This window comes from Syngnathoides biaculeatus, chromosome 20, assembly GCF_019802595.1.
Source record: "Syngnathoides biaculeatus isolate LvHL_M chromosome 20, ASM1980259v1, whole genome shotgun sequence".
NCBI lineage: Eukaryota > Metazoa > Chordata > Actinopteri > Syngnathiformes > Syngnathidae > Syngnathoides > Syngnathoides biaculeatus.
In genome coordinates this window covers 10,667,049-10,693,771 of record NC_084659.1, presented here as the reverse complement: position 1 = coordinate 10,693,771, position 26,723 = coordinate 10,667,049, and the positions used below count along the sequence as shown (strand labels likewise).

Here is a 26,723-nt window from a genome sequence, read left to right as displayed (position 1 = left end):
GCGCAACAATCGGAATGCGACCTCTTCCGGTCCAGAGTAAGCGGTTCATTTGCATCTCAAGTAGATGGGACATCCCTTTCAGGACAACAATGTCAAATTCGAGGTGATGAGGATGACTGGTTTGAAAGAGGTGTGGGGGGGGAAAGCAGAGGACGTTTCAGGGACTGCCCAATATTTACGTAGAACAATGTTCTTACATCTTTTCCTCCAAAAATTGTCTGATTTTCTGCAAGGTTCACAAACCATGGCAGGCAACAACATTTTGTTGACCAGCCCTTGCAGCCATGCACCACGGAAACATAAATAGACTCCACTCCTAAAAATGTCGAACTAAAGAATTCCTTTGGATTTTAGGTGGAACGTCTTCAACAAACAAGTCCAATTGCCTTGATTCAGCCTTTGCAGAGCTCTTAGTGCATTTTGTTTGGGCAGGTGTAATAAACGTCGTAATGAACTTGTGCAAACTAAATCAATAGGTCTGGTATAGCACCCCCCACCCTCCTAAAAAATGGTTTGCTTAATGTGAAATCGAGATTCCCACTTGAATCCAAACCAACTGGAAACCAAATTTAGCAAATTTACTTTGCAGTGTATCTTCGAGAAATCCAAATAAAGCTGCGAAGAGTTCACGGTTTTCATGATTGTCCTTGAAAGTAACAAATTGACTGGATTCCAGTTGTCAAAGGCACTCTGAAAAGATTGTGGGTCACAAGGTTAACTCACTCATAGACAAACATCCACCCACGTTTTCACCTCTGCCGGCAAGTTTGACGCTCAGTTATTCAGCGTAAAATACATATTCTGCCTATATTGAAGTATAGGAGGAAGGTCACAGTCCAGAGATGATCTCGCATAAATGTGAACCACTCAACAAACTATTTTTGCATCTTTCTGCTTCATGGAAAAACGCTGTATGCTATGCAATCGTTGCATGCTCTCTTACAGCGATGTATTCCTCAGTGATTATGTTGCAAATGTATAGCTTGTGCGGGGGTTTCAATATGACATCTTGATCCCGAGGTAGAGACTATGACTCAAATGATTCAAATTTTCATCAAGTGATGATGTGGGTAGTCTGCTGGCACTGCACCCCCCGTCATCCAATCCAGGCCACAACACTTAGCACAAGGGGTAAAGTAGGGCATAAGACTAAAAACAGAAATGTTGTCGTCGGTGTCTTCCACATTCAGTCTCTGGGATACTATAGTCTAGAGCGACAGTTGCAACACAGGATGTTTAAAATAAAAAAACAAAAAAAAAAAAAACTCAAACAAGCAAGGTTTCTGTTCCTATCATCCCGGCAAGCCACAACAAACAAACATCAATCATTATATGAACCATTATGTGAACAGCAATGCCCTTATCTCGAGAGTTTGGCATGTCCTCCGTTAGACTGCCAGACGCAACCATTAACAAAATGATTTTCCTGACAGTCAAAGATGAAGAAAAAGAAGTCCGTTATTTCTCTGGGGGGTTCAATCGACGGCTGTCTTTTTTTTTTTTCTTAATCATATACAATTAGAATCATGAACACTCAGCTCATGTGGTATGCAATAAATGAGGGAAAGAGTGAGGGGGCTGTGCAAATGGTGCCACGCCCTGGAGGAATTCAGCAGCAAGCAACCTGGCATCTTTGTAGCAAGACCTAATTTCCATATTTTTGGTCCTTCACTATTTGAGTCGCAGCTGGCATCGAACCTGCGGCTCTCCCATCCTCAAACCGGCTTCTTATTGCCACCCACGAATCTCACACTGATCTTTTTGTCGTAGGATCATTTCATTCTTATTTGCATGTTCAAAACACTTTTATAGAACGGCAATTGTAAGAGGTAGCTAAACCTTGCAAAGAGGGAAATAAGGTAGTTCAATAAGATAGATAGGAAATATAGATATATCCTCTCAGAAGTATGCGGCGGTATCCAAAGGAGGAGGAAAAAGTGAGATAAAGTGACTATGATTTAAACTGAATCTTACCTCTGAACACTGTCGGTTTACATCAGCACCGCACAGGCCACAAATCGCCTCGCATTTTCCTCATACAACTCTCGCCTTTTGCACTTCAAGTCTGTTTCATTCCATTCCGTGCGCTCAACTACTGTGATTGGATTTTAGGCTCTGAGTACTGTCGAAATGTCGCGTGTTTGGTTCACCCCGCGTCAGGACACACCAATGACTAAGTCTTCTCCTGCTACTGTTTTTGCCATCTTGTATCTCGATTTGACAAACATTTGGAAAACTGACCCATAGGAAATAACTGAAGCCGAGTTCATTTCGGGTTCAAACTGCTCATAAAACCATTATTTACTGTACAGGCGAGAGTAGAAATTTGTAACTTCCACCTGTACTCTTGTTTTTCTCTTTACAACATTTGGAAGACATCCCAGGGGGAAAAGGCAAAGAAAAAGCTTTTCATGCACATTGTGACACTTTTTTTTTTTTTAACCCATTCATGGGCATCGTCCCATTTTTGGGACATCATGATTTTCACGCATTATATCCTTCAGTATATCAAAATATTTAAGTGTTTTAATCTGAAGCCATAATTTGGTGTCAGGAGAGGATAACTCATTGGTCAAAGTTAGCACTGAGTTATTTCCCTTTCCGTCCTGACCCAACATGGCTGCCTCAAGGACACATGGAGAAGAAAGGGAGAAAGGTCAGCAACCAAGTTTGTCTTCAAAATGCTAATCCATCAGTATTATGAATGCGTAAGTGTCGTTCTAGAATAAGAGTTAATTAATAAACATATCTCTAGTATGTACCACTTCACAGAACTGATAACATACCCGTCCCAGTTTTGGGACGCTGCCCGCGAAAGGGTATGTCTTTTTTGCCCTTTGTTTTATGCGATAAATGAAGAAGCGTTATTTCCTTGATTGTGGCCTGTGAGGAGACTTTTATCTCAGTAAGGCAAAAAATTGCCCCCCTGCCCATGAATTGGTTAAGATCGCTGGGGCATTCGACTTAAGAGATGTGATTCTTGAAAATGACCACATGCTTGGGGTTGGATCAGTCATGTAACTAGTCGACATATCAATTTTACTGTACTGGACAGGCCTTTAACGCTTAAGGTTGGCTAATTTTTAATTAATTTTTTCATTTTTCGCATCTTGTCTTCCAATCAGCCAATTTTAGCAAATGATTTTTGACTCGCCCCAACGCCTGCTGTCCACAGACATGTAACACTCTGTGGAACTTCAAAATGTTCACCAACAAGCTAGCGCAATCTTTATATATCTGGGCAGGTCCGAGAATCCAAAAAAAAGAGCTGCGATTAACCTTATCAGTTTTGATTGCCACGTGTTGAAAAATATGCACAGGAATGGTGACGAAGTCTAACAGCAGCGTCGCTAAGTGAAGCACCTTCTTCATCACCAAAATGTCCTATAAATTAAAATATAACATGTAACACCCTCCCAATCCCTTAAAATAGGTCTTTATGTGAAATTGGTCGATCGTACAAGTATAGCTTGAGGACTGCTGAACTGCGCAGAAAACAATCGTGTCAGTACTAATATTGCCAATTAAACAACTCACATTATAGTCGACAAAAAGAAATCTTACAGCGATCAAGCCTTACCGTCCTCCTATTAAGTTTCACATTTTTGACAAATGTGACACCAATTCAGTTTGTGGGTCCTTAATTGTTTGATAAATGTTCACTTAGCATCCACCTCCACTGATCAGCAGCCACTGTTTTAATCACCACACAGATGATCTTCCTTTTCACTGCGTATCCTTCCACATTCGACCTTAATGAAGACATTTAAAATGCAGACCTTACTCCTTCCCACCCACTCTGATTCCAGTTTTAAATGCACTCTTGGGAGACCATCCTGTCTATTATGCTCGCAGACACATTTGGCCGAGCCACCTTGGTCTTTTTCGCGTTGATCGTGTGTGTGCATATTTCACTCCTCTCCTGCAAAGTGTGCGTGAATCGCAAAACTCTCCTGTGGTGGAGCATAACATCTGCAGGCTGGCAAGGCCGCTTAAAATGGAACAAATACCCAAACAACTCCAATTTTGCCTAGCTTCAGTTATAGAGACTACACAAGGAAGAGACGCGTAGACAGAGCAACATTCAACTCTGGGATGGAGACCACCTATTTCAAGGTTACAACTCTTAATTGTACGTGTACACGTCTCGAGGGGACGCAAGGCGCGTACAGATCAGGCGATGTCAATTGTCGCCATCGGTGTGACTGCCGGTGGTCATTTTGAGTCGACCGTCGTGGCTGACACGATGAGAGATGGCACCTCACGCATATGGGGACAAAAGACCTGAGCTTGATTTTATTTTATTTTTTTTGTCCCTGCCGCCTCGGGGGAAATGAACCAAACTGTTGGCATATTGTTGACGTATTGATGACAGGTCTACAGAACTGAGAGAATCGGGTGGACCAGTAGCCTATCCCGTGAACAAATCCACGGTGGTGTGTTTGCAGCACATTTGTGCCATTTGTCCATTGTTGGCAAGGAATCAGTGAGGTATTAAATAGTATAATTAAAACGTAAAACCTGGCAAGGAAACCTGTTTGATTATTTTACAACAGTTTTTCAATTCCACCTTTTCCAACGTGACTTGAATATTTTCACTTGGAACGCTGACTAATTAGTTGTTGCCACTTTTGAATAATTAACGCCGGATGTCACAGACCAGAACAAGGCTGTTGGAATGAAAGTAGTCAGAGGACTGAATCAGCCTTTGCATGTTGTTTTAATTTTCTAAAAACAGTTGACTGAGCCGCGTACCCTGATTGGGTTGAATGTCACTTGATTGAAAATGGCTTTGAGGGGATGTGAAATTGTATTAGTGGCGCCTCAGTCGTCGACCTCCTCAGTACAGGAAGTTGATTTGCGTTGCCCTGCTCTTGGCCGCCGAGGATTTGTGTGCAGTTTCACCTCCAAATGCCTTTCTGCACTTCCCCAGCTCCGGTGACATCCATAATGTTTGAGCTGCCTTTGGACGGCAGCGCACGCGTCGCTTCCTACCATAACGGAATACTAATGAGTATACAAGCTTAATGAAATGAGGACAGCCCAGCCTGCACAATCAATATATTTTTCTCCACTGTCAGTGTGGCAGAAGTCATTTAGTCCACAGTGGGCTCGCTACTCCTTTTCGGGAGAGTGTTGATTGTTTTGACCCATGGCCGCTCTTGATTATCATGTTGAGAGACACACTCGTCTTTCTGTCTTCTGCAGACGAGAAACAGCTCACCGTTGTACTCCTGCCCGGGTAGGCGGCAGCTATAGATTCTCTTTCGCTTTCAATATTCATCTCGGATTGTGGGTGGACTTTCTGTTCTATTCATTTCTGCAAACGAAAGGTTATTCAGGTTACTTCTTTACTGAGTCACTTGGCTTTCTCGGTAATGTTGAAGGGCACTTTCTGTGTTTTACTGCATGACACCGCAAGGTCTGTACAGCATTTACTGAGAAAGTATGTTCACTACATTTTTTTTAAAATCTCTACCTGGCCAGAAAATACAGATAATGTGTCGGTATTCTCTCTTTTACTAACTTAACTTCTCCAGACAATTCAGAAGTTGCACCCTTTCGCGGCCCATGTTGATTCAACACCAAGTTGTGGCAACTATTTTTCATCTGGTATCACCTGTGTGTGACGTTCCCATCCTTACCTGTATGCAACGAGGGTTGGTGACCACACGTTTATTTGCGTTAAAAGCAAATCCCTTTTTAGCACTGAGCCGTGGTGTGCAAATACGGTATACAGGAGGCAGTGATGGATTGAAGCTATACATCCTGAGGGGAATAAAAAAAAAAAGACTTGAAGGAGTCTTTGAATTGTGACAACCTGATGTCATCCACCTCCAAACGCAGGCTCCAAAGGATATCGCCCCTGAATCTGTGACACAGATACATAAGCAGCCATTCGAAAGCTTAATCAATATTGTCAATATTCTCTGTGAGTGAGAATACACAACATCATGCATCTGGGAACTCCTCATTCACATTCTGCTCCATTACTAATGATATGTAATTTGGAATTTATAAAGAAAGTGAGTGAAATAGACTGATTTGCAGTTGAGAACCAGAGAAGGCCAACCTCTCAGCTAAAAACCACAACTAATGTTTGGGCTGAGACTATTGGGCTCGGGATTGATCAAAGGGGAAGTGGGCGACAATGTTTTTGTGGAAGGGTATGCGTCTGAATGAAAGCAGAAACTTTGTTTTATTCATAGATGCGTCTGAGGGATAGACTGCCTGTCATCGGGAATATTTCAGAATTGCAATTTCTGCCACAATAGACTGCACCAAAAAGCTTTCCATCACATTTATGATAATGGATAAAAGGAATCAAGCCATGTTATCTTCTTTTACAGCACTCTAAACGGAATTGTTAATATTTCCGCTCATTTGATTGGTTTCAAAAGCCCCTGCTGTATTAAATTGCAGTTGATCCGCACCCACACATCTAAAGGAATATAACTGTTCTCTTTGTTGTGTAAAATAGAGTATCACCTTGAGTTCTCAGATCCATCGGTTAAAGTTGAATTTTTATTGTGACAGCACAAGAGAGTAGGGGGCAAAAATGCTCAGCCTCGTCATCAGCTTTCATTTGGTTAATTTGATGTGTTATCTCAAAAATCGCCTTTTGCCCGTACATATTGCGTCGTCAAACTTGCTGTCATCTCAACCGTTCCGTTTCTGTACTCTCTGCTCAGCTTTGAGCGCTACCTGGAATCGGTCTTAAAGTTGAGCTGCTTGTTATTCATATTAATTGTTCATATCCGCACACAACCGTCCCCGATCAAATCACTTCAAGGCGCCACAGCACTAAATTGTGCTCTGCTGTCGACTTAAATCTAAAATGCCATTTTGAAACTCGTGTATCTTTAAAGCTGATATGCTGTGTAAATGTGCCAACTAGGATCTTTCGAATTTGATGTCAAGCAGCCAAGACTCTGGGGAAAATAATCTGTGTCATTGTAGTGTGATGACAGTCCATTTATCTTTAGCGAGCAAATTTGAGACTGTTTTTAGTTTGTTTGCATGTTTGTAATGTAAATCCTTGTGGGTCTACCGAATAAAGTAGCGTAAAAACAACAGTTCTCTGACACTGTTTATGAACTAATCTGACGGCAACCAATGGGCCTGACCTGTTGTGTTTTTGGCACCTCGCAGCGGACTGTTTATTGAAAGACTAGCTGGTAATCTAACTGACAGGATCAAATATATCCATCTGAATTCTGATGGAGACCACCTATGAACTGAGCCAAATGGAGGAAAACTGCCAACCAAAATAGCACCAGGCGATGCATTGGATCAACTGCTGATGGATTTGTGCGGTCAGACTACCCTGTCTGACATTTACTGGATAGGAAGACGTGTTGAAAATAGCGAGAGCAGCGTGATCAAGTGTCATTTCATTCAGATTTGTGCAAAATCATGGCGGGTGTTGGCACGAGATCAGTAATCATTCATTACCCAAGGTTCTTGCTAGAAATAACAGTACGAGATGAGATGCTAGGGTTCGGGCTCATGTCATGTCCAATGTGGCAGCAGCTGCTCTGTTAGTCATAAGACCTTCTGTACTGCATCCTGTGGTTGTGTACCTCCTCATCCTTGCCAGGAATTAACGACGACAACTGTTGCTGGTATAGAAACTATTACTACAACAGAATTGCAAATCAACTGACTGTGGGGTGCAACTTTTGACAGTGAAAATGCAACTGAGGCGCCCTGCTGCTTTACAGTTTTACTTGAGAGTCCCAGTCCAACACGGGAGGGATTATATCAAACTTGCTTCTCCATATAAAAGCTGAGAGTAAAAGCTGTCATCATATTGTGACTTCCAAACCAAGTAAAAAAATTTTACCCTCCTGGCCTACGAGAGACTCGACTCCTGTTCTGTTTTGTAAGACAGGATTTGTAGTTTGCTTGGCAGCTGTCATTGATGCAAGACTGCTGTGCCGAAACTGTGTTTTTCGCAAGGATGACGCTTGTCAATAAAGCTGCAACTGCGTGACAGCCAGTGGTCTTCACGTACTGCAGACCTTTAGATCTCAAAGGGACTTTTTAAGAGAACATTACCTTTTGATTCCTGTTTTGGTGAGAAGTTCATTTTTTTTAGTTTAAAGTTTCTCTCTTGCATTTTTTTTTTTCATTCACATTCATCACTCTGATGCTTTTTGAACTCATATTTTGAGTTTTGACAGCTTGGAGGTGTCTTTCTTTGAATTCCCACGGTACCAGCTTTTGAGATCTTCGGTCTCAGCGTGCTGTTAGGGCTGACTTTTCAATGACCTCCTCTTCAATGCGATGCCTTGACAGCGTTATCATGTCCAGACTGTATCGCGCCGCCGAATGACGGGGCTTTCATTTCTGACACCGCATACATATACAAGGCTTCTGGCGCAGAAAGACAGTGGGGACCTCAAGAGTATGTAAAACTGCAGAAGCAATATCAACTGTCTTCTAGGCTCTTGGTTTATGGTGTGATATATGAAGTCTGGACTAATCTGGATGCTAAACTGAGCTTTAGGTGTCATTGTCTTTTTCCGATACTGTAGAGTGCCCTGAAACTGTAAAGACTGCAGAACAAACACTGTATACGGGCACACCTATCTTTCCTGACCCTGCGGCTCTTTCGTCTTGAAGTTTATTAAAAGTAATATTTTGTCCTCGCCGCATGATGTGACAGAAAAGAGTCTACACCTGAAAACAGCCAGCATGCAAGTTTTATCAATGCGCTCACCCACTGGAAGCCAACCACCACAAACAACAATTTCCCTACCTGAGTGCCTTCCCACACTATTCCCTCATTGTTGCTTTTCCTTCAGTCATTTTATAAATGATTAAAGACATGCAAAGCTATGTAAAAGCCCTGTAGATAATTGAAACAGGTTTTAGCTTTCAGAAGCCATTACTGCTTTGAATTTAAATTGAGTTGGAATTGAACGCTGACTGAATGTAATGTGTGCAACATCACGATTTTAACAAGGCATCGCATTTGCCAAAGTTTGTCACATGTTGGGAGGAGTTGGTTTTTCTTACTCGAGTGGTTAAAATTTGACTGAGGAATGAGTTTCAGGTGAATTAAATTGCGCGTGTTGTCGTGCAGAGAGATCAGAGGTTTGAATAAATCAAGAATTTTAAAAACATCATCTTATCTGCATGCATTCCCTTTCTTCTCTATTGTTGTGCTGTTGTGGGTGTAAATACTTTTCATCTCAGCCATCAAGATAAGATTAACCTCAAATATGTTAAGATTGAATGAGAAACTAAAAGAACTCTGTACGGCCCTCTCATCAATGTCCAAAATTTATGATCATTTCACAACTAACAGTTGAATTTTAATAGGATAAACGGGCTGTCTGCTGACGGCCAGTTCTTCACCCACGTCACTCACCCAGCCAGGCCCTGCCCTTTAAATTACGCTATAAACACTCAGTCACTGTGAAATATAATGTGAGGATGGTGTCCCCAAGTGGACAAAAATACCTGCAGTTGTGTGTTCTGTTACTATCTCCAATGTGGTTAATTAGTTCATTACGAGATTAATCAACTGGCTGGTTGGTAGAATACTTTCCTAATTGTTAAAATACGTTAGCGCCGCAGTCCGAGCACAAATTATGCCACACCATTTGCATTCCAGGTTAGCGGGTGAGTCTTTAATTCTGACTCCAAAATTTTGTGGTACAAACCAATAATAAAGATATTAAAAAAAAATGCTCATAACAATGAAGATAAGAAATTAAGTAATTGCAACCCTCATGTTGTTTATTGGGGGGCTCTCCTTGTACCTCCCCCATAGATGCTGTGGGCTGACATTTTGTCTTAATGAACGTTTTGTGATTGCGATTGTAAATCACGGCGTCCGGTCAAGATCATATCACGCGGGTTATAGATCAACAATTGATTAATAGTTTGGCCCATCAGCGAAACGTTCGTCTTGCTAGACTGAGTTGTTTAATCCCCTCCAAACCTCTTTTAACCGCCATTAAAGTTTTTTGCCCTGCACATTGGGCACGATCAAAGAAGTTTTTCAAGGGAAAGGGAAAAGTACCAAAAATACTCCCATTGTTCCTCCTGCGCTTTATGCGCTTCACTGGGTAACATTATGCTTATTATGTAACGGGCTTGAAAGTTCCAGCTGAGGTATTATGGCTAACTCCTTTCCTAGTTGAGGATGACAAGTTATCTGAAGTCAACTGGTTAATTGGTCAAATGCGGTCGGAGCAGGAAGATTAATATTACATAACGGTGCTTCTAACACCCTGTATTGCACTTGAAATGGACAAAGTTATTAAACCAGTCTAATTCCAATTTTGCTTGTATAATTTAACATTGATTAAAACAAGATACAGCATTTTTTTTTTTAAATATAAGCAAAAACCAACACCACTCGAAACCTTGCGGAGGTAAAAGTTTTTTTTTTTTATAGCAAATCGTGCTCTCCTGCTCTGCCCACACACAGCAAAACATGTAGTTGTTTATAATTTGCTGCCGAGCACATGTGGTTCAAATTCGGGAGCGGTCAGACAAAATCTCCCCAGGATAGGTGTATACATTTGCATATAATAAATTCAATTGTCACCATCATAAAACCCTAACTATAAACCATTTATGCGCAGCGCACAAGCTCTCATTGTTTCAGGTTACATGGATGACACCAGTTGTCATAGGAACAATGCAGTGTGAAGTGAGGAAATGTGATGAAAATGAAACGCGACGTATTCTCATCATACACATCTCGTGCCATTAAAATGTCATAAAGTGGGGAGCGATGCCACCTTATGTCAAACTGGTGTTTTGTACTCTAACCCGGTTTATCGTCCTCTCGCTTCTTCTAGTGCCATGAATCATCCCGGGCAACAGCTGCTCCCCACATAGAGGTCACCCCGCCTCACTTTCCATTCGAGTCGGTCCAGAGGATGCTGGGAATGTGTCGCGGACGCAGGAAGTTCCTGGCGGCCTCCCTCGCCCTGCTCTTCATCCCGGCGCTCACTTGGCTTTACCTGTCAGTCGGCACGTTTCAAGGTATGAATTCGAGCTGCGAGGAAAGAGGACAAAGAAAACAACATGATCTGACAATCAAATCAGACTTTTACGAGAGGAGTGATATTACCAGATTAAAGGTGCAATTTTCTGAGTCACCAATTTTGAAAGTTTTAACAGTGTGAGAGTAAAGTAGGCATCGAGGACATAAAGTTGAAATTTAGTGAGACTCGTACTCTTACAAAAATATTACATAAAAATTCAAAATAGTCATTTTGTGTGAAAAGTCATCATATGACAATAGTCATATTTGATAACATTTTCATTTTCTTTTCAATGCGATTCGTACCTCAGTTGTGTGGCAGTTAAACAACACCAATCTTGTTTTATTTTTTTGAAATAACCACCTGGGGCTCTCCTCTCCTGGCTTTTAGGCATTAGTGTACATTTAAATGGAAATTGTTGCTGGAGTCACCAATATTGTGATTGCTTTCGTCGCTTGAGGCTTTTTCCAAGTCTTTTCCCCTCTCGCTTGATGTCAGGCGATGTACGTAATGCGCCAAAGCGAAGTGCTGATGTCAGCGGGGGTGGGGGGGAGACCTACACGTACAGTACACATTATTGTCTTGTCTACAAGTCCCTGTGGTTACTTCAAAGAACACATTAAAGTTCCTTTTATTGAGGTTGTCATGATTTGCAGTAATACATATTGATGGTTTGAGCTTCCTTCTGGAGCAGAGTAACATTTATAAAGCCTGTCCAAGCACTTTGGAGAGTTTACCAAGTTCTTACCTCCCTTTCGCTTTTAAATTATATTACATTGCGAAAAATTATACTTGGCACCGACTTAATGCAAAGTGCAAAACTCGACAGAGTCACAACTTGAAAGCAATGATTTGGAGATGGGGAAATATGGAAAAAAAAAAACTAAAAGAATTAAATGTTCAAGTTGTGAATGTTAGTTTTGAATCCAGTATGGCATATTTAAGTGACGTTTAGTTGTATTCAACTTAAGTCCAATATCTCCCTATAATCTTAATATTGTTTTAACATAATTACCAGTGCAAAGTACCTCATTTCGAGAACAGCTTGTCTTGAATGAGTAGTTAAAATTGGCTACTTAGGGAGAATTCCATAGAGCTCGTGCACCTACGTCATAAAATTACGTGATTTTTGATTATGTCGCCATATCGCCGGTCTTGCAAAGCATTGTTCATTGCTAAATCAGTTGGAGACGATACGGAAATATGTCTTATAGCACGACACCCAGAGTCTTGTCCGATTCCGTTTGACATTTAGAATTTGAAAATAAACGAAGGTATGTGGAAAAATTTGATAAACTCGGCATCGAGGACCCGTATTTAATACCGAAGTCGATGTTTTCGCCGATAAGAAATTGGATTGTTAATTTGCTTCCGCTTGTCTTGGACAACTGGATATACACATTTATCTGGTGAGTAAGTCGTCGAGATTTACACGGAAAGGCTTGAAAGCGTATCAAAGTCCGGACGCATACGAATACTTTGTTGCTGGATCTGTTCTCATCAGGAATAATTCCCACATAGTGATAGTTTTGACGGCTTGTGAATGCAGAAGCGTGTTCGCCCACACGTTAACCTTTGCCGGAATCCATCGATCTTTTCAGCTAGTATTCAATACAAATGCCAATATTTAAATAAATGACCCCTGGTTTTACACAAACTCACATTCATTAACTATGATTTAAAAAAAAAAAAAAAGAGGGAGTCATCTCCACGGAAGCCATTGTGGAAACACTTAACCACCGTAAACCTTTGCGACAGATAATTTTTTTTAATACGCATTGTTCTAAAATTGAGATTGAGAAGAATAATTGCTACCTGAAATGGAGCAATCGCTACACGGGCGTGTGTGTATTTTGGTTGGGCACCATCCATCATGTTTAAATGCCGAAATCCATTGATATTTTCCGGTCTTTTCAGCTGGTATTCCATAGAAGGATCTCTTTGAATATCTGACTCGTCTGTTGTGACAACCAACAGTACAACAGGTGTCTGGTATTGTAAATATTCTCCTCCGGTTCAACGTCTCCCACAATGTCGAGCAGCTCTGTTTGACCGGCAATTTGGCACCGTGAAAATTATATCACGTGCATGAGCTATATAGTAGGTATGAGACCTGGACTCCCTGAAATGATTTTTCCTGGAGGCGGTGGGGGGCAAAGATTCTAAAAGCTTTTGCACCACCTGATGCTCGAAGCCTAAATGACAAAGTATGCACAAATAGACAAATGACGGCATCATTCAATTTCCGTTAATTCTTATTCAAAAAATTAATTTCAAATGTAAACAAATGAAATGTCTAACTCCCCCCCCCCGCAACAGGTGGACGGCATTCAAGGTCTGCGAGTGCACACGCTCCACATTATAACAACTCATTGTCGAGTCTCTTCAAGCAACTTGTCGTCTCAATGACGGTTAAAAGCGCGGTATCTGTTTGCTATCTGGTCTTCGATGGGATTTGAACCTGGTCTTGTTTGCTTCAAGTAACTTTCCCAGAAGCTCGGAACGATAAGATAGTTAGAAAAGCCTGTCTTGCCACAGAGTGCGGTCGAGTCCATCCTCGCGTTCGACGTGACAGACAGGACTCGCTCGATATATCCAACTCAGAAAAAATCGATGTATTTATTTTTCTTCTTTTTGTTTTGCCTGGTGAAATCCAGATAATCCAATTACAGATTCCACCAACACACTCGATGCTGTGAAAGCTTTCCCACTTGTTTCTCTTTGTCGTTTTCTTTTTATACAAAAGTAGTAGGCAGAACTCAGGTCTTTAAAATGCTTCCGACGGAATAAGCATTGCTTTATTTTTTTTGGAACAAATGAAAACTCGTCATAGCAAAGTTGGCAAAGCCATATTTGAACATGTTCAGAACACAAAAAGGTGTGGTGGGACGGGAGGAGTTATTGTTACAATACGTTAAACATGACTCACAGCAATTACGTTACAAGGCTATGTAATGGAAATGTACCAGAACAGGCTGCTGCATGTTATCAGATGATTCATTTGTGTTTACACTTGGGGGACGCAGCATGTAGTTTGCCCAATGTTCTTTTGCTTCCAAGTAATCAGTTGTATCTTTGTGAACGTTTAGGCGGCTCGCCGGTTAGAGTATTTGTAGGGCAGCTGCTGCCGTCTTTGGCGAAAGACCAAATTTGTTTCCCAGTGCACATTAGTCATATATTGAACGCATTTCCACAGCAGTATGATATTGTATATACACTACAGTATCTTGTCTTTCTTTAAAATAACTTAACTAAATTGGCTTTTTACTTGCACGAATACTAGTGATGATTCTGCATTTGTAGGTTGTTAGTTCAGAAGTTCCATATAGAACTCGTGCACGAGACGTCACCATTTTCACAGCGCCATATTGCCTGTAAAAGAGCTGCTCGACAGTGCGGGGGACGTTGACTTGTGCTTTTGGTTGTTACAACAGATGAGATAGATATTCAAAGAAAAGATCGATGGATTTTGGCAATCAAACGTCATGGATGGTGCCCAATCAAATATACACGACTGTGTAGCAATCACTAATTTGAGAACAACGCATTAAAAAAAAAAAAAAAGACAGCGTGTTGTGGCCGCAACACGCTTCCGTGTACGGGGGCTGAAGCCTATCCCAGCGTTTTATTTATTTATTTTTTACCAGGGGTTATTTATTTAAATATTAGTATTTGTATTGAAAAAAAAAAATCTGAGTGGCTCCATCGCTGTGGGATTTATTCTTGATTAAGAACAGATCCAGCAATGAAGTATTTGTATGCGTCCAGACTTTTCTACGCTTTCAAACTCTTCCGTGTAAATCTCGATGATTTATTCACCAGATCCATATGTAAATCCAGTTGTCCAAGACAAGCGGAAGCGGGGTAATAGCCCAATTTCTTATCGGCGAAATCATCGACTTCGGCATTAAATATGGGTCGTCTATGCCAAGTGTTTCTCATTTTTCCACGTACCTTCGTTTATCATCACCTTCTAAATGTTTAACGGTATTGGACAAAACTCTGCCCGCCGTGCTATAAGAGGTATTTTGGCGTCGTCTCCTATCGACTTTGCATTGAAGAATGCTTTGTTTGACCGACACTTCCGGCCAGTGACGTGATTTGATGACGTAGGTGCACGAGCTCTATAAGGACCGTAGAGAGCGACAATAGGCTCGGTGGCTTTAAAAATGTCTTCAATGTGTTTTCTCGTACAGATTGCCTAGCTCGAGAAGACTACAATAAATCTGCAATGTCTGAAAAGTACAATGACTAAGCAAAAGCATGTAGAGTGAGTTAATCCGTGATCTGCGGAAGCAAATTTCCTGTAGCCAAAGTTCGCCTTCTTTCCGTTTTTTTTTTTTTTTTTTAAACTCCGTAGGGGGTGTGTTAATGAACCACTGAAGTCTGTCCAAAGTTGATTACCTCGTGTCGACGACACAGGCCAAGCCAAGTTCTTGAAACCATTTTAATGACTGCGCCTCGCTGGATTGAAATATTGCAGTGATGCTATTTTTAATTATGATTAGAATGACAATTTTCACTCAGGGTTCCATTCACGGGAGAATATGTGAATATGCTCCAATAATGCAATATTCGCCAAGGCCTGCAAAGTAATTATTAGATTTAGCTCCAATGTCTGCCAGCTTGGGAAGTTGTGAAAGGACCTGGCTACAGGTCAGCTGCAGGTAAGGCGTGAATGTGTCAATTAGGACCATTGTGTTTCCCGCAGCATCCACATTTGGCAGACTCTCTTTCACACCAACCTTTGTGCTCTGTTCCGCCATTATTTTTCTTTCTCACCCTTCTCTGTTGTTGATTCATCTTACAGAGTTGGAGACATCGCGGCTCCCTGGGGGGTGTCCCTCTGTTCCATGTCTGGATGAGCTACCACATAAAGCTCGCAGATTTAAAAAAAAAAAAAAAAAAAAAAATTGCCATAATGTGTACCAGCCCTGTCGTTTTCCTTCCATGTCCCCCTTTTTATCTCATTCTTGGGCTGCGTTTTATGTCAGAATACAGGGGAAATTTTCAAGTCTAACTCCCTTGAGGCTCAATCTATCCTTCCAGTTTTCAACAGCGCGAACCTCATTAGGGTTGCGAATAACTGGAGCCTGTCCAAAGTTGACTTTGGGCAAGAAGCCGGGGTACACCCTGGACGGGGTCACCAGTCAATCACAGGGCAAATATAGACAAACAGCCTTTCTCGCTGATACACGTCAACAAGCAATAAATGATAAACTCTGTGCATTTATTTCTTTTTCCCTCGCGCTTGCTATTCTTGCTGCGTGATTGGACAGGTTGTGAAGAGTTCATGGATTGTTGAAAGTCTTACACATTTTTATTTCCATAACTGTTGCTCATTATGGAAATAAGTTGGTAGCATAGAATGGTCAGTTGCTGTGTTATAAAAATGGAATTAGAACACAAATGAGAGCGTTATTCCCCCACAGGCTGTGCTTTTTTAATCTGTCCCACTGAGCATGTACATTATCAAGAATTGTGTAGTATTTATTTCATCCATTTCTTTCTCCTGAAATCAGTGTTATGATAGTTATAGTTTCAAATATATAAGTTAATTAAACAAACAGTTGTCTATTCATTTAAAATATTTTATAGCCAAATCATACATGAAACAAATGTTTTATGTTATAATACGTTTACGTTACAATACAAAGGTATCCATTTTTTCGCTTCATCACTGAATATTCTGTCCCTTCTGCTCATTTTTAAAAATCAAATCTGGACCTTGAGCACAAAGGTTTGCCTCCCCTTGTATTAAAGTTTCCATTTTAGTATGGCTTTTTATGCCTTAAAAAAAATAAAGTTTACACGCCAAAATGTAATTAGCCCATATGTTAATGTTCACAAATGTAAAAAGAAAAAAAAAAGTCTGCATCAACGATGTAATTATTTTGTTAATTATCTTACATGGCTCAGAGCTTCATAAACCTCGTTTGTCGCATGCTGCAAACTAATAAAATGAAAACAAATGAAAATGTAAATCAATCAAACTCCCAGTCAAAACATAACCTTTCTTTTTTTAATTTTTTAATTTTTTATTTTTTAACAAAATGGCCAATCGAATCATAACCATTTTGCCGGAGGTAAGAACACGCAAGAAGTAGGACTTTTGATAGACATTCGGTCTTGTATGCCCTAACTTTTACAAAGAAACCAAAAGTGTTTATTGATTAGCTCAGGGAATCTGGGGTGTTAAAACTGTATTGCATTTTTGTGAAATACTCCAACTAGTCATTAGCCTTTCTGCTTTTTGCGACGTCGTTTGTCAACAGCTACTTGGTAAAATGAAAGTGTTTATGTTATCCATATACCAAAATCCATACTGTACTGAGCAGATCAGAAAGTCTGATTTGCCGACATCCCTCATCACAATTCACGTTTTGTTTGGAAGGTTTTCCTGTAAACTGATTAGTTTGCTTGCTTGTCCTGTGTAGTGGTTTGTATATCCCACTTCCTTAGCTATTCTGCCAGTGAAACATGACATTTGTAGAGGCTTTGACGCTATCATCATGAATTTCTCAGATGGTCGGCCATCATTTTCTTGTCTACACTTACCGCTGAATTTTGTTCCCTATCCCCGCAATGCTGTTGTCGAAATGCTATTTCATTCAGCTGTCACTCACTGTATCTGATCGGCGTGTACTATTATTCCCACTTCTACCGCATGCTCGAATATAAATAATTTCCATGTTTATTGGGATTCGTGGAATAATACAAGTGGTCGTGAAAAGTGTGGTTCTTTTAGATAATCTACACTTTTTTTTTTAAGTAGTGTTGGTCCGCAGTGCATGTAGGAGTGAGGCAAATGTCTCTCCGTCATTCACAAATCGTCTTTGTTCATGCATTGTCGAGAACACACTCATCAGGCAGCTACACTGATTTGTAATTAGGCTTAATTAGCAATAGTTAATACAATCTGCCCCCAGAGATGTTTGCCATTCGAGACCACAAACCCAGAGGCTAGTTCGAACTAATGAAAGCCTGCTACGATTTCCTTATTGATCGGTTCATGTGCTCCTATTAATTGGAAGACAAATGATTTGGCATGAGGTGTTTGAAACCCAATACGAGGTAAAACACTGTGTTTTGAACTAACAAATACAAATGCTGAATTGAATGTTCTTTTACATACAGTGAAGAAAATAAGTATTTGAACACCCTGCTATATTGCAAGTTCTCCCACTTCGATCTCATGGAGGGGTTTGAAATTTTCATCGTAAGTGCATGTCCACTATGAGAGAGATAATCTAAAAAGAAAAATCCAGAAATCACAATGTATGATTTTTTTTTTAACAATTTATTTGTTATACAGCTGCAAATAAGTATTTGAACACCTCTCAGTAAGTATAAATATATAAATCATGCATGGCATGGAAGGTTCCGCTGCTTAAACCAGCACATGTCAAAGCCCGTCTTAAGTTTGCCAATGACCATTTGGATGATACAGAGAAGACATGGGAGAAAGTTTTGTGGTCAAATGAGACCGAAATTGAAATTTCTGGTCTCAATTCTACTAACTGTGTTTGGAGGAAGTCGAATGATGAGTTCCATCCCAAGAACACCATCCCTACTGTGAAGCATGGGGAGGTAGCATCATGCTTTAGGGGGTGATTTTCTGCACATGGGACAGGCCGACTGCACTGTATTGAGAGGATGACTGCGGCCATGTGTTGTGAGATTTTGGGAACAACCTCTTTCCCTCAGTCAGAGCATTCAAGATGGGTCATGGCTGGGTCTTTCAACATGACAATGACCCAAAGCAAACAGACAGGAAAACCAAGAAATGGCTCCGTAAGAAGCATATCAATGTTCTGGTGTGGCCTAGCCAGTCTCCAGACCTAAATCCCAAAGAAAATCTTTGGAGGGAGCTGAAACTCTGTGTTTCTCAGAAACCTGTCTGATCTAGAGATCTGTATGGAGGAGTGGGCGAAAATCCCTCCTGCAGTGTGTGCACACCTGGTGAACAACTACAGGAAACGTTTGAGCTCTGTAACTGCCAACAAAGGCTACTGTACCAAATATTAACATTGTTTTTATCAGGTGTTGAAATAATTATTTGCAGCTGTATCACACAAATAATTTGTGAAAAAAAATCATACATTGTGATTTCTGAGTTTTTCTTTTAGATTATCTCACTCGCAGTAGACATGCACCTGTGATGGAAATTTCAGACCCCTCCATTATTTCTAAGTGGGAGAACTTGCAATATAGCAGGGTGTTCAAATACTTATTTTCTTCACTGTATTAACTCACCACCTGGCCTCTTGAAGTCTTACAAACGCTTATGGGTTGGCTGTTGACAGTAGATGGTGAAACTACAGCGAGTTGCACTGGTGTCAAGCGTGCCTATTTCTGAATAATTTACATCATTTAATGAAGAGTTTTTGAATGCGTAATTAGCAGCAGTCGAGATTGCAAACATGTTTACCTGCACGGGCAAAATAATTGAGTAGAATGTTGAATTTGTTTTCTCAAGGTGGCCTCATGGCTTTCATGTTTAATTCAATAAAAGTGGAGGAAAAATGTTTACCATGTTGTCGTTTGAAAAAAAAAATATTTAATCAGTACACTACATGTATTCTCATGATTTGTTTTGCTCTCTTTGTATAGCTTTAATTTTTGAAATGGTTTTTTCCCGCATGTCAAATAGGATGAATTCCAAGAATGTTCAGTTTTATGCACTGAGCAGCAGTTTAGATTTAACAAGGAAAATCAAGAAAGAAGTCTGGAACACTAGCCAGCCGGTGGCATAGTTGAAAGTTAGATAAGAATGACCATCGAAATATCACCTTCTGTTTATTGTCGCGTGTTACTTAACTGCAACATGAAAAAACAAAGATAGCTGAAGAAAAGTCAACATTTAATTTGGGGCATCTTCAACTTCTGATAATCATCAGCATAGAATTTTTTTCTTTTTAAACGGCTGTTAATTACTTCCTTGTTTGACCTTCGCAGAACTCATTTACATGTAGCTACCCTTTTGAAATCATATGAGGCCATTTTTTTTTAATGTTACTTGGACAATAGCGTTACGAAAATGATGCCGACCCAAGGGAACCTATTTAAGGATAATATAGTCTCTGGTTCCTTAGAAATGAAAATTTGTGTTCCTTAGTATTTCACATAACCAAGGTCTTTTTAGACTCCTTAGCAGGCTTATCGGCATTCAGAAAGTTACATCCTGTAGTAAGTAAATTATGTTAGATGGTGTGGTATTTTTTACATTCATATTTACAGTACTAGGCTCATTTAAATGATACCCTTGAAGACACTGCTGTGTAAAGAAAAATATTGTCACAAACAAGCCTTTGAAACAATGTGTAATATTAGGCATCCACAAACTATTTTGTGTATGCCGCTAAATTTTTTTTATCCATCAGTCAATTTTCTGAGCCGGTTATCCTCACAAGGGTCGTGGAGAGCTGGTGCCAGTCCCAGCTTGCTTCGGGCAGGAGGCGGGCTTCAACCTGAACTGGTTGCCAGCCAGTCGCGGGGCACATAGGAACAAACAACCATTCCCACTCCCAATTCCACCTATGGGCAATCTACAGTTAAGGAATTACAGTGTTCAAGTGTGACGAGAACAGTGTCTGTACGTGAGACAATTTATGTTCCCACTCAGAGTTCCAGGACTGGTGTCACAAAATATAGTTCAAATACCAATTAGTCTTCCATGCTTTCCCAGGCTTCTCTGCCCCACCTTCATGCACTCCTTTATGGACTCTTCCGGGATCTTCCACAGCTCCATCATCACAGCCATCTTGAAGTCACTGACGTCTTCAAAATGAATCCCCTTGATGAGCCTCTTGGGCTTGAAGGAATAAAAGAAAAAAAATGCACAAAGCCAGGAAGGGGGGAGTCCAGGAACTGTCAGGTGCTCAGAGCACTGTGAGGAGGCGCTTTGTTGTGGTGAATCACTCACGAGTTGTCCTGCCGCAACTCTCGACTCCTCACGCACACTGAATAAAGTAAACGCCGCGGGATCACCTGTGACCTTAATGAGGATAAGTGGCATAGAAAATGGATGGCTGGGTGATTATCCCCCCATTGAAGGGCAAAACTGTTAGTTTGGCTTTGAAGTAAATGTGTTGTGACAGCAGTCCTGGAACATTTCTGAAACACCTTCTGCTGCCAAAAGCTTTGGGAGCTATTTACTCCGCCTGGTGAGTACTATTACTTAAATTACAGAGTCCTCTTGGGTGAGGTGTTCCGAGCACAGCCAACCGGTAGGAGGTCTCAGGGATCCATCGGCGGGATTATAGTATATCTCACAGCTGGCTTGGCATCCCTCGGTGGAACTGTAGGTGTCCAGGGACAGGAAGATCTGGGATTCCCTGCTTAGCCTGCCTAACCCGGGATCCTGAGAGGAATAGAAAACGCGTGAGGAAGCTAACATTGGCTGTGTCCCAATTCAGGAGCTTGAAAGCGTCATAGGACATAGTCTAAGCGCCTCCGAAAGCTATGTCAATCCATGTTAAATGGGGCAGCCAAGACTTTGGAATATGGTTCAGTTCTCAGCCTAATTTTCGAGTCACAATGCTGTCTGGCCAACATTTTGATCTCCCTTGAAATCGATCTCCATGTCAACATTGGCAATACTACATTTTTGTGATCGCTTGGTAAAATCAGTTACTGTGTTCGTTTTTAATATTTGTATTGAATCTCTCTTTCTCTCTCTCTCTCATCGCAATAATGCCTCACATATGCCTCAACTGCATCAAGGCACTGTTAATTGACCAAAAAAAAAAACTGACCAATTTCTTCAAAATCAATTTCTATCTGTAATTTTGAAGTGCCAAGTTTAATATACCTGACATTTATTTTTTCTTTTGAAGAGTACAAAGAGTCTTTGTACAGGCCACAAAGTATTCGTTAAGTTGTGTCCTGCAAAAAAGAAGTTAAAAAAAAGGGAATTTGTAGGGTCCTTAATATTACTTTTCAATAGACAGTGCAAGAAATGTAATATCGAATTCTCATAGCTGTAAGTTAACCCCTTTCTATTTCAGTCTCTTCCAAATACAATCATATCTTGCCTTGTCCCAGTTCTCCCATAATTTAATCTCCATGTTGGAAGGTGTAGCAGACTCCACGGCGGTGCAATGTGACTGGTACAGAACATGACAGTTTCAGGTCCCCGAAACTTGATGTAGCTCTCTCTGCATCGTGTTTGGGATGATATGTGGCTCTCTACTTTACCGCAAGATTACTGCTTTGAGCGTCAGGGGAAAGTATGCTAATTAATCAGAGAGCTACTCCTGAAAAACACCTCAGTTGAGCTCTCTTCCACTCATCGTCATTTGAACACATTTTTGCCTTTCATGTGGCTTGCGAAATTTCAAATCATTAAAACGAAGCAAAAATCTGATTATTTACTGACCCATCAGGATTCTCCACATGCCAGCAAAAACTGGATTTCATCCAATTTTGTCCAAAGAAATCCAATTCTATGGAAGCAACCCTTTTTTTATGAGGAGTATGTGAAGGCTAACTTGGACAAGGGACGCGAGAATAGAATTGCACCTTTGAATAAGTTCACAAAGGGGGCAGAACATTCATTCCTTTTCCACGTGGGAAAGAATATTTTTCTTTCCTTTTTATTTTTACGCTGAACAGCAAACATGTCCATGACTCACTCGCTATCGTCTTCCCGACAACAATGGACCCTTTCTTTGTGACCGTTATGACATTTAATTTCAGTCAACACAGGTATCATTGATAACATTAATTACATCCCTGTTTCTTTCCAGATAGGCCAGCGCATGCAAGGTGTGCATATTGGATCAATTGAATGGTTGTTACACACCAAGTAGATTGTGAGCCGTAATTAAATAACCATTATTGAAAACCCTGTTGCAGCAGTATTAGCCCCGGGGTGAGTTAATTCGTGAAATATAATGTTTCCTGTTGAAAAGGGAACGTAATCACTTTGAGTGGCGAAACTAACATGTTGTTTTGCCTCTGGAAATGTGTTTGAAATTTGAGCACAGCCATCATGAATCTGCATCTAAAAGGGAGACAGTAGTAGTACTAACATTCGAATCCCGCATAGTAAAAGAATCATAATTGAAATACGACAAACAAAACCTTTATTAGCGGTATAGGCGACGTTTTAACATTTTCAGATTTGGAACTTTGATTCAGCACAATGGTTTGTGAACATTTCGTAAAAGTCAGATTATTATTGTCGATTTATGTTGCGTTAACCACATTGCGATGTACAGTAATATATCAATTTCCAAATCATGCCGCTGCAATCACTCTATTTCGCTCTGACCATTTGATTGAAGCCAATTGTGGTAGCGTTATTGACTGTTTTTGTAAATATTTTTCCAAGTGACTGAACTAGAAACTTTTTTTTGATGTCAATGCAATTTTGAGATTTTTTTTTTTTTTTTTTTTTTTAAACTTAGAATTGCTTTGCCTGCCTACAAGACATCTGCCAAGTGCATCGTCTGAATATGCCCTGCGCAATCTCGGCACTGCAGATGAGTGATCATCGAATCGCCCTTTTGTAGGATTAGGCCTACCAAATCCATTGCTCCAATTATGTGGATGGAACTGAACCCATATTGGGTTTTGGGTCTCCAGAAGAAGACTCTAGCCACCTTCAGCTTCTGGCTGCCTTTATATCTTGCAGTCACAGGAGACTATCAATCATTGGAGGAGGAACAGAAAAAAAAATTCCATTATCAACAACAAACAAGCGACCGGTGAGGAATTTTCTTTCCGCTGATTCATTTAAAGTGGAGACAAACAGAAAAATGTCAACTTTCAAATGGAGTTTATTAGCATATTCCCTGGTGGCGTGACCATTATTTATTTAACACCCTGAGACAAATGGGCACCGAGGCCCCTCCCGACGAAAGCAGAACATTTGCTCGGCGAAAGGACAAATGGATTCGTACGATAAATTTCCCAACCCAGATCAACGCAGCGAGCTCGAAGTTCCTTGTTGTTTGGTAATATTTGAAGCTCTCCAGAGCGGTTGAAACATCAGAATGGTGAGACCTATTTCATTTTTTTAATGAAGCTCAACCTGAGCCCGTCACTCCCCTCAGGGGGCGTCCGTTTCAAAGAGATATTGGAGCGAGAAGTTCATCCCTCTGAAAGCATCCTCTGACTATTCTGAGCTGCTTGGTAATGTTTGAAAATTTCAAAGAGAAAGGTGAGGAGTTGCTGCTGATTTGGATTAGAAACACGCTGGGTGGCCTTAACTTACCTAACAGCAGAAGAAAAGTTGAGTGCAAAGCATCTGCATTCCTTGCATGCCCTTTTCACATCTATATAGTACTTGGATCAGTGTTGTTTTTGAAGTCATGGAAAATTCACACCACCACGTCGGGTTCAAGCCCACCGCGATTCACCTATACGTCCGTCCGGGTGAAGGCTCGTGTAATATGGCTAAACATACACAAAAGAAACATTGATTTCAGTCTGGCACTGGGAATTTCATATGCAAGTAAACCATAGATTTACTGTCAGTACGGGATTTCGATTATTTATTGCCTGTGGAGAATGTTGTACAATGAGAAATACAGTACTTCCTGTTGCTACTCTTTTGTTGCAATCAGCGTACCCCACGTGTCTTGAGAGTGAAGAGTAGTGATTTTCAAGAGTTACATTCTTATGGCCCAATTCAGTAATAGTCACAATGACAGTAAATATTTGTATTGTATGTAAAAAGCACTCGTGTACTATAAAATACCAGACAGTCAAATGACAAACGAAGCAGTGGGGTACTAAGCGAGCCATTTTGGGCCGCAAACAAGTTAGTGTTACAATTCGGATTGTAACCTCGGAAACGGTGTGTCGGGACCCTCGCATAATGAGGCCACATAGCTGGGCGGGATAAATCATATCGCAATGAAAATGCAGTCGACTCTCTGCACCTGCTCAACACGTGACTGTAATTCTTAGTGCCGGAAGAAGGACTTCACAACATTTACAGATTCTTTTCTAAACCGCTGGTCCTCCTCATGAGGGATTGAGGATGAGGGTTGAGGGGGAGTTTGAGCCAAGTCGACTTTAGGGTGAGAGGAAAAGTACATCCCATACAGGTTGGCAGCCACTCATCGGAGTCTACTGATGCGCTGCAGCAGAAAAATTGCAACCTAATATGTTGTTTTGAGGCTCCAAGTACACAATTATTTATTAATTTATCCATTTTAAATTGAACCACAAAAACACCGTGCGGTTGTCACCGAACAAGCCGATTGCCCCGCAAAAAGGGAGGAAAAGGAAAGAGTGTTGATATTTCAAGAGGCTATAACTCCTCCAGGGTGTAGCTTGCCTCTGGGTTCCTTACCTAAAGCGCAGCTGTTGTAAATGTTTTACCGTTTTATTTTTGCTTGTATCATAAAAAAAGGGAATATCAGTTAATCTAATTGCAATTGCTGGTCTCAACTCCACAGTGAAACCACTTCCCCTGTCACCGTTGGAAACGCAGTCGTCCACGCCGGCCGGAGGATTGGGTGAGCGGCAAGCGTTGGAGTCGCGGGTGCGGGCGGTGGAGGAGGAAAACCGGGCGCTGCGCCGCGAGCTCAGCCGGCCACCCAGGAGCCCGTCGTCGCGCCTTCCGTACGGCGGTCACCATGGCAACCAAAGCAGAGCCCATTCAGAGGAGGGCACCGGTGATAATGAGGGCCAGAAAGCTGCTGCACTGGGAAACAGCTCAGACTGTGTCCAGCAGCCGGTGGTGGATAAGTGTGAGGTGAGGCTTTTCGACATATAGCTCACTGGTAGTCGAATTTCAAGCCTGAGTTTTGAGATGAGGTTTAGATTTTTGATTCTCTCATTAGTCTAATCTCTGACGTCGGAAATGGATCAGACGGCTGGTATGATGTGAGGAGTGCGGCGTTGCCATGCTGTGATCTGATAGTGCTCCCGCAGCGGCGCAGCACATTTTAGCTCAGTGGGAGGACGACCAGAATGAAGATAGTGTATCTCGGCACTAGCTCAATACAAACTCCAAAGAGTTTGGGGAGCCAAAGCGAAAGGCAGAAACGCGTCCAAAGGCCTTTCAATTTTACAACTTGACAGATATCCAGGGAAAGGACTTTAAAGGGCTGTCACCTAATGTTTGGATTAGAAATGAAATACATTTCCTCATATAGAGGTCCTTTACTAACTCAACTACAGAGAGGACTGAGGTGTTCACGCACAAGATTCATATATGTAACTGCACCAGGGCAATGACTTAACATGATGAAAGACTCTAGATTTAGCAAGGTGGAAATTTTGTTTAGATTATAGTATGAATGTGTGGAAATGTTGCAGTCCTCTGCAAAATGTGAGCACAGACGTTAACATTAGCAGCATTCGAGTATGAGGTTACATTTTCTCAGGGACTGGCAGAAAGAAAAGAAATTATGACAGGTTTATTAAACTGTTATGACTAACATGGAAATTTTTGCTCACATTTAATCACTTGAAAAAAGTCCCTAAAAAATGTGACTATAGCCAACTTTAATTTATGAGTTACAACCTTGTAATTATTGCAAGATTGAAATGTAGCTTGAAATCACATCATATGATGACACTTTGTTTAAAAAAAAAAAAAAAAAAAGAAACAAAAAGTATGATGAGCACATAGTGAAGAAAAGTCGCTTAAAACACTAACATTGGCAACACTGACTGGTTTTGTAAGCTAGCTCCTCTCTGTTCGCAGCCATGTTGTTAGTGGAAGCAATGCGGGGTTGAGTGGACCCC

At 41.0% G+C, this 26,723-nt stretch overlaps 1 protein-coding gene across 23 annotated transcripts in view; it reads left to right on the top strand.

The window, feature by feature from the left end:
* The window catches only part of large1 (LARGE xylosyl- and glucuronyltransferase 1), a 193,164-nt gene that overhangs the window by 132,174 nt on the left and 34,267 nt on the right, over positions 1-26,723 (top strand). For all 23 annotated transcript variants that reach the window (XM_061806397.1, XM_061806393.1, XM_061806392.1 and 20 more), the window contains 2 exons: positions 10,824-11,010; positions 25,427-25,725. In XM_061806397.1, the coding sequence (XP_061662381.1) occupies positions 10,824-11,010; positions 25,427-25,725 (486 nt within the window). The remainder of the gene's footprint in view (positions 1-10,823; positions 11,011-25,426; positions 25,726-26,723) is intronic.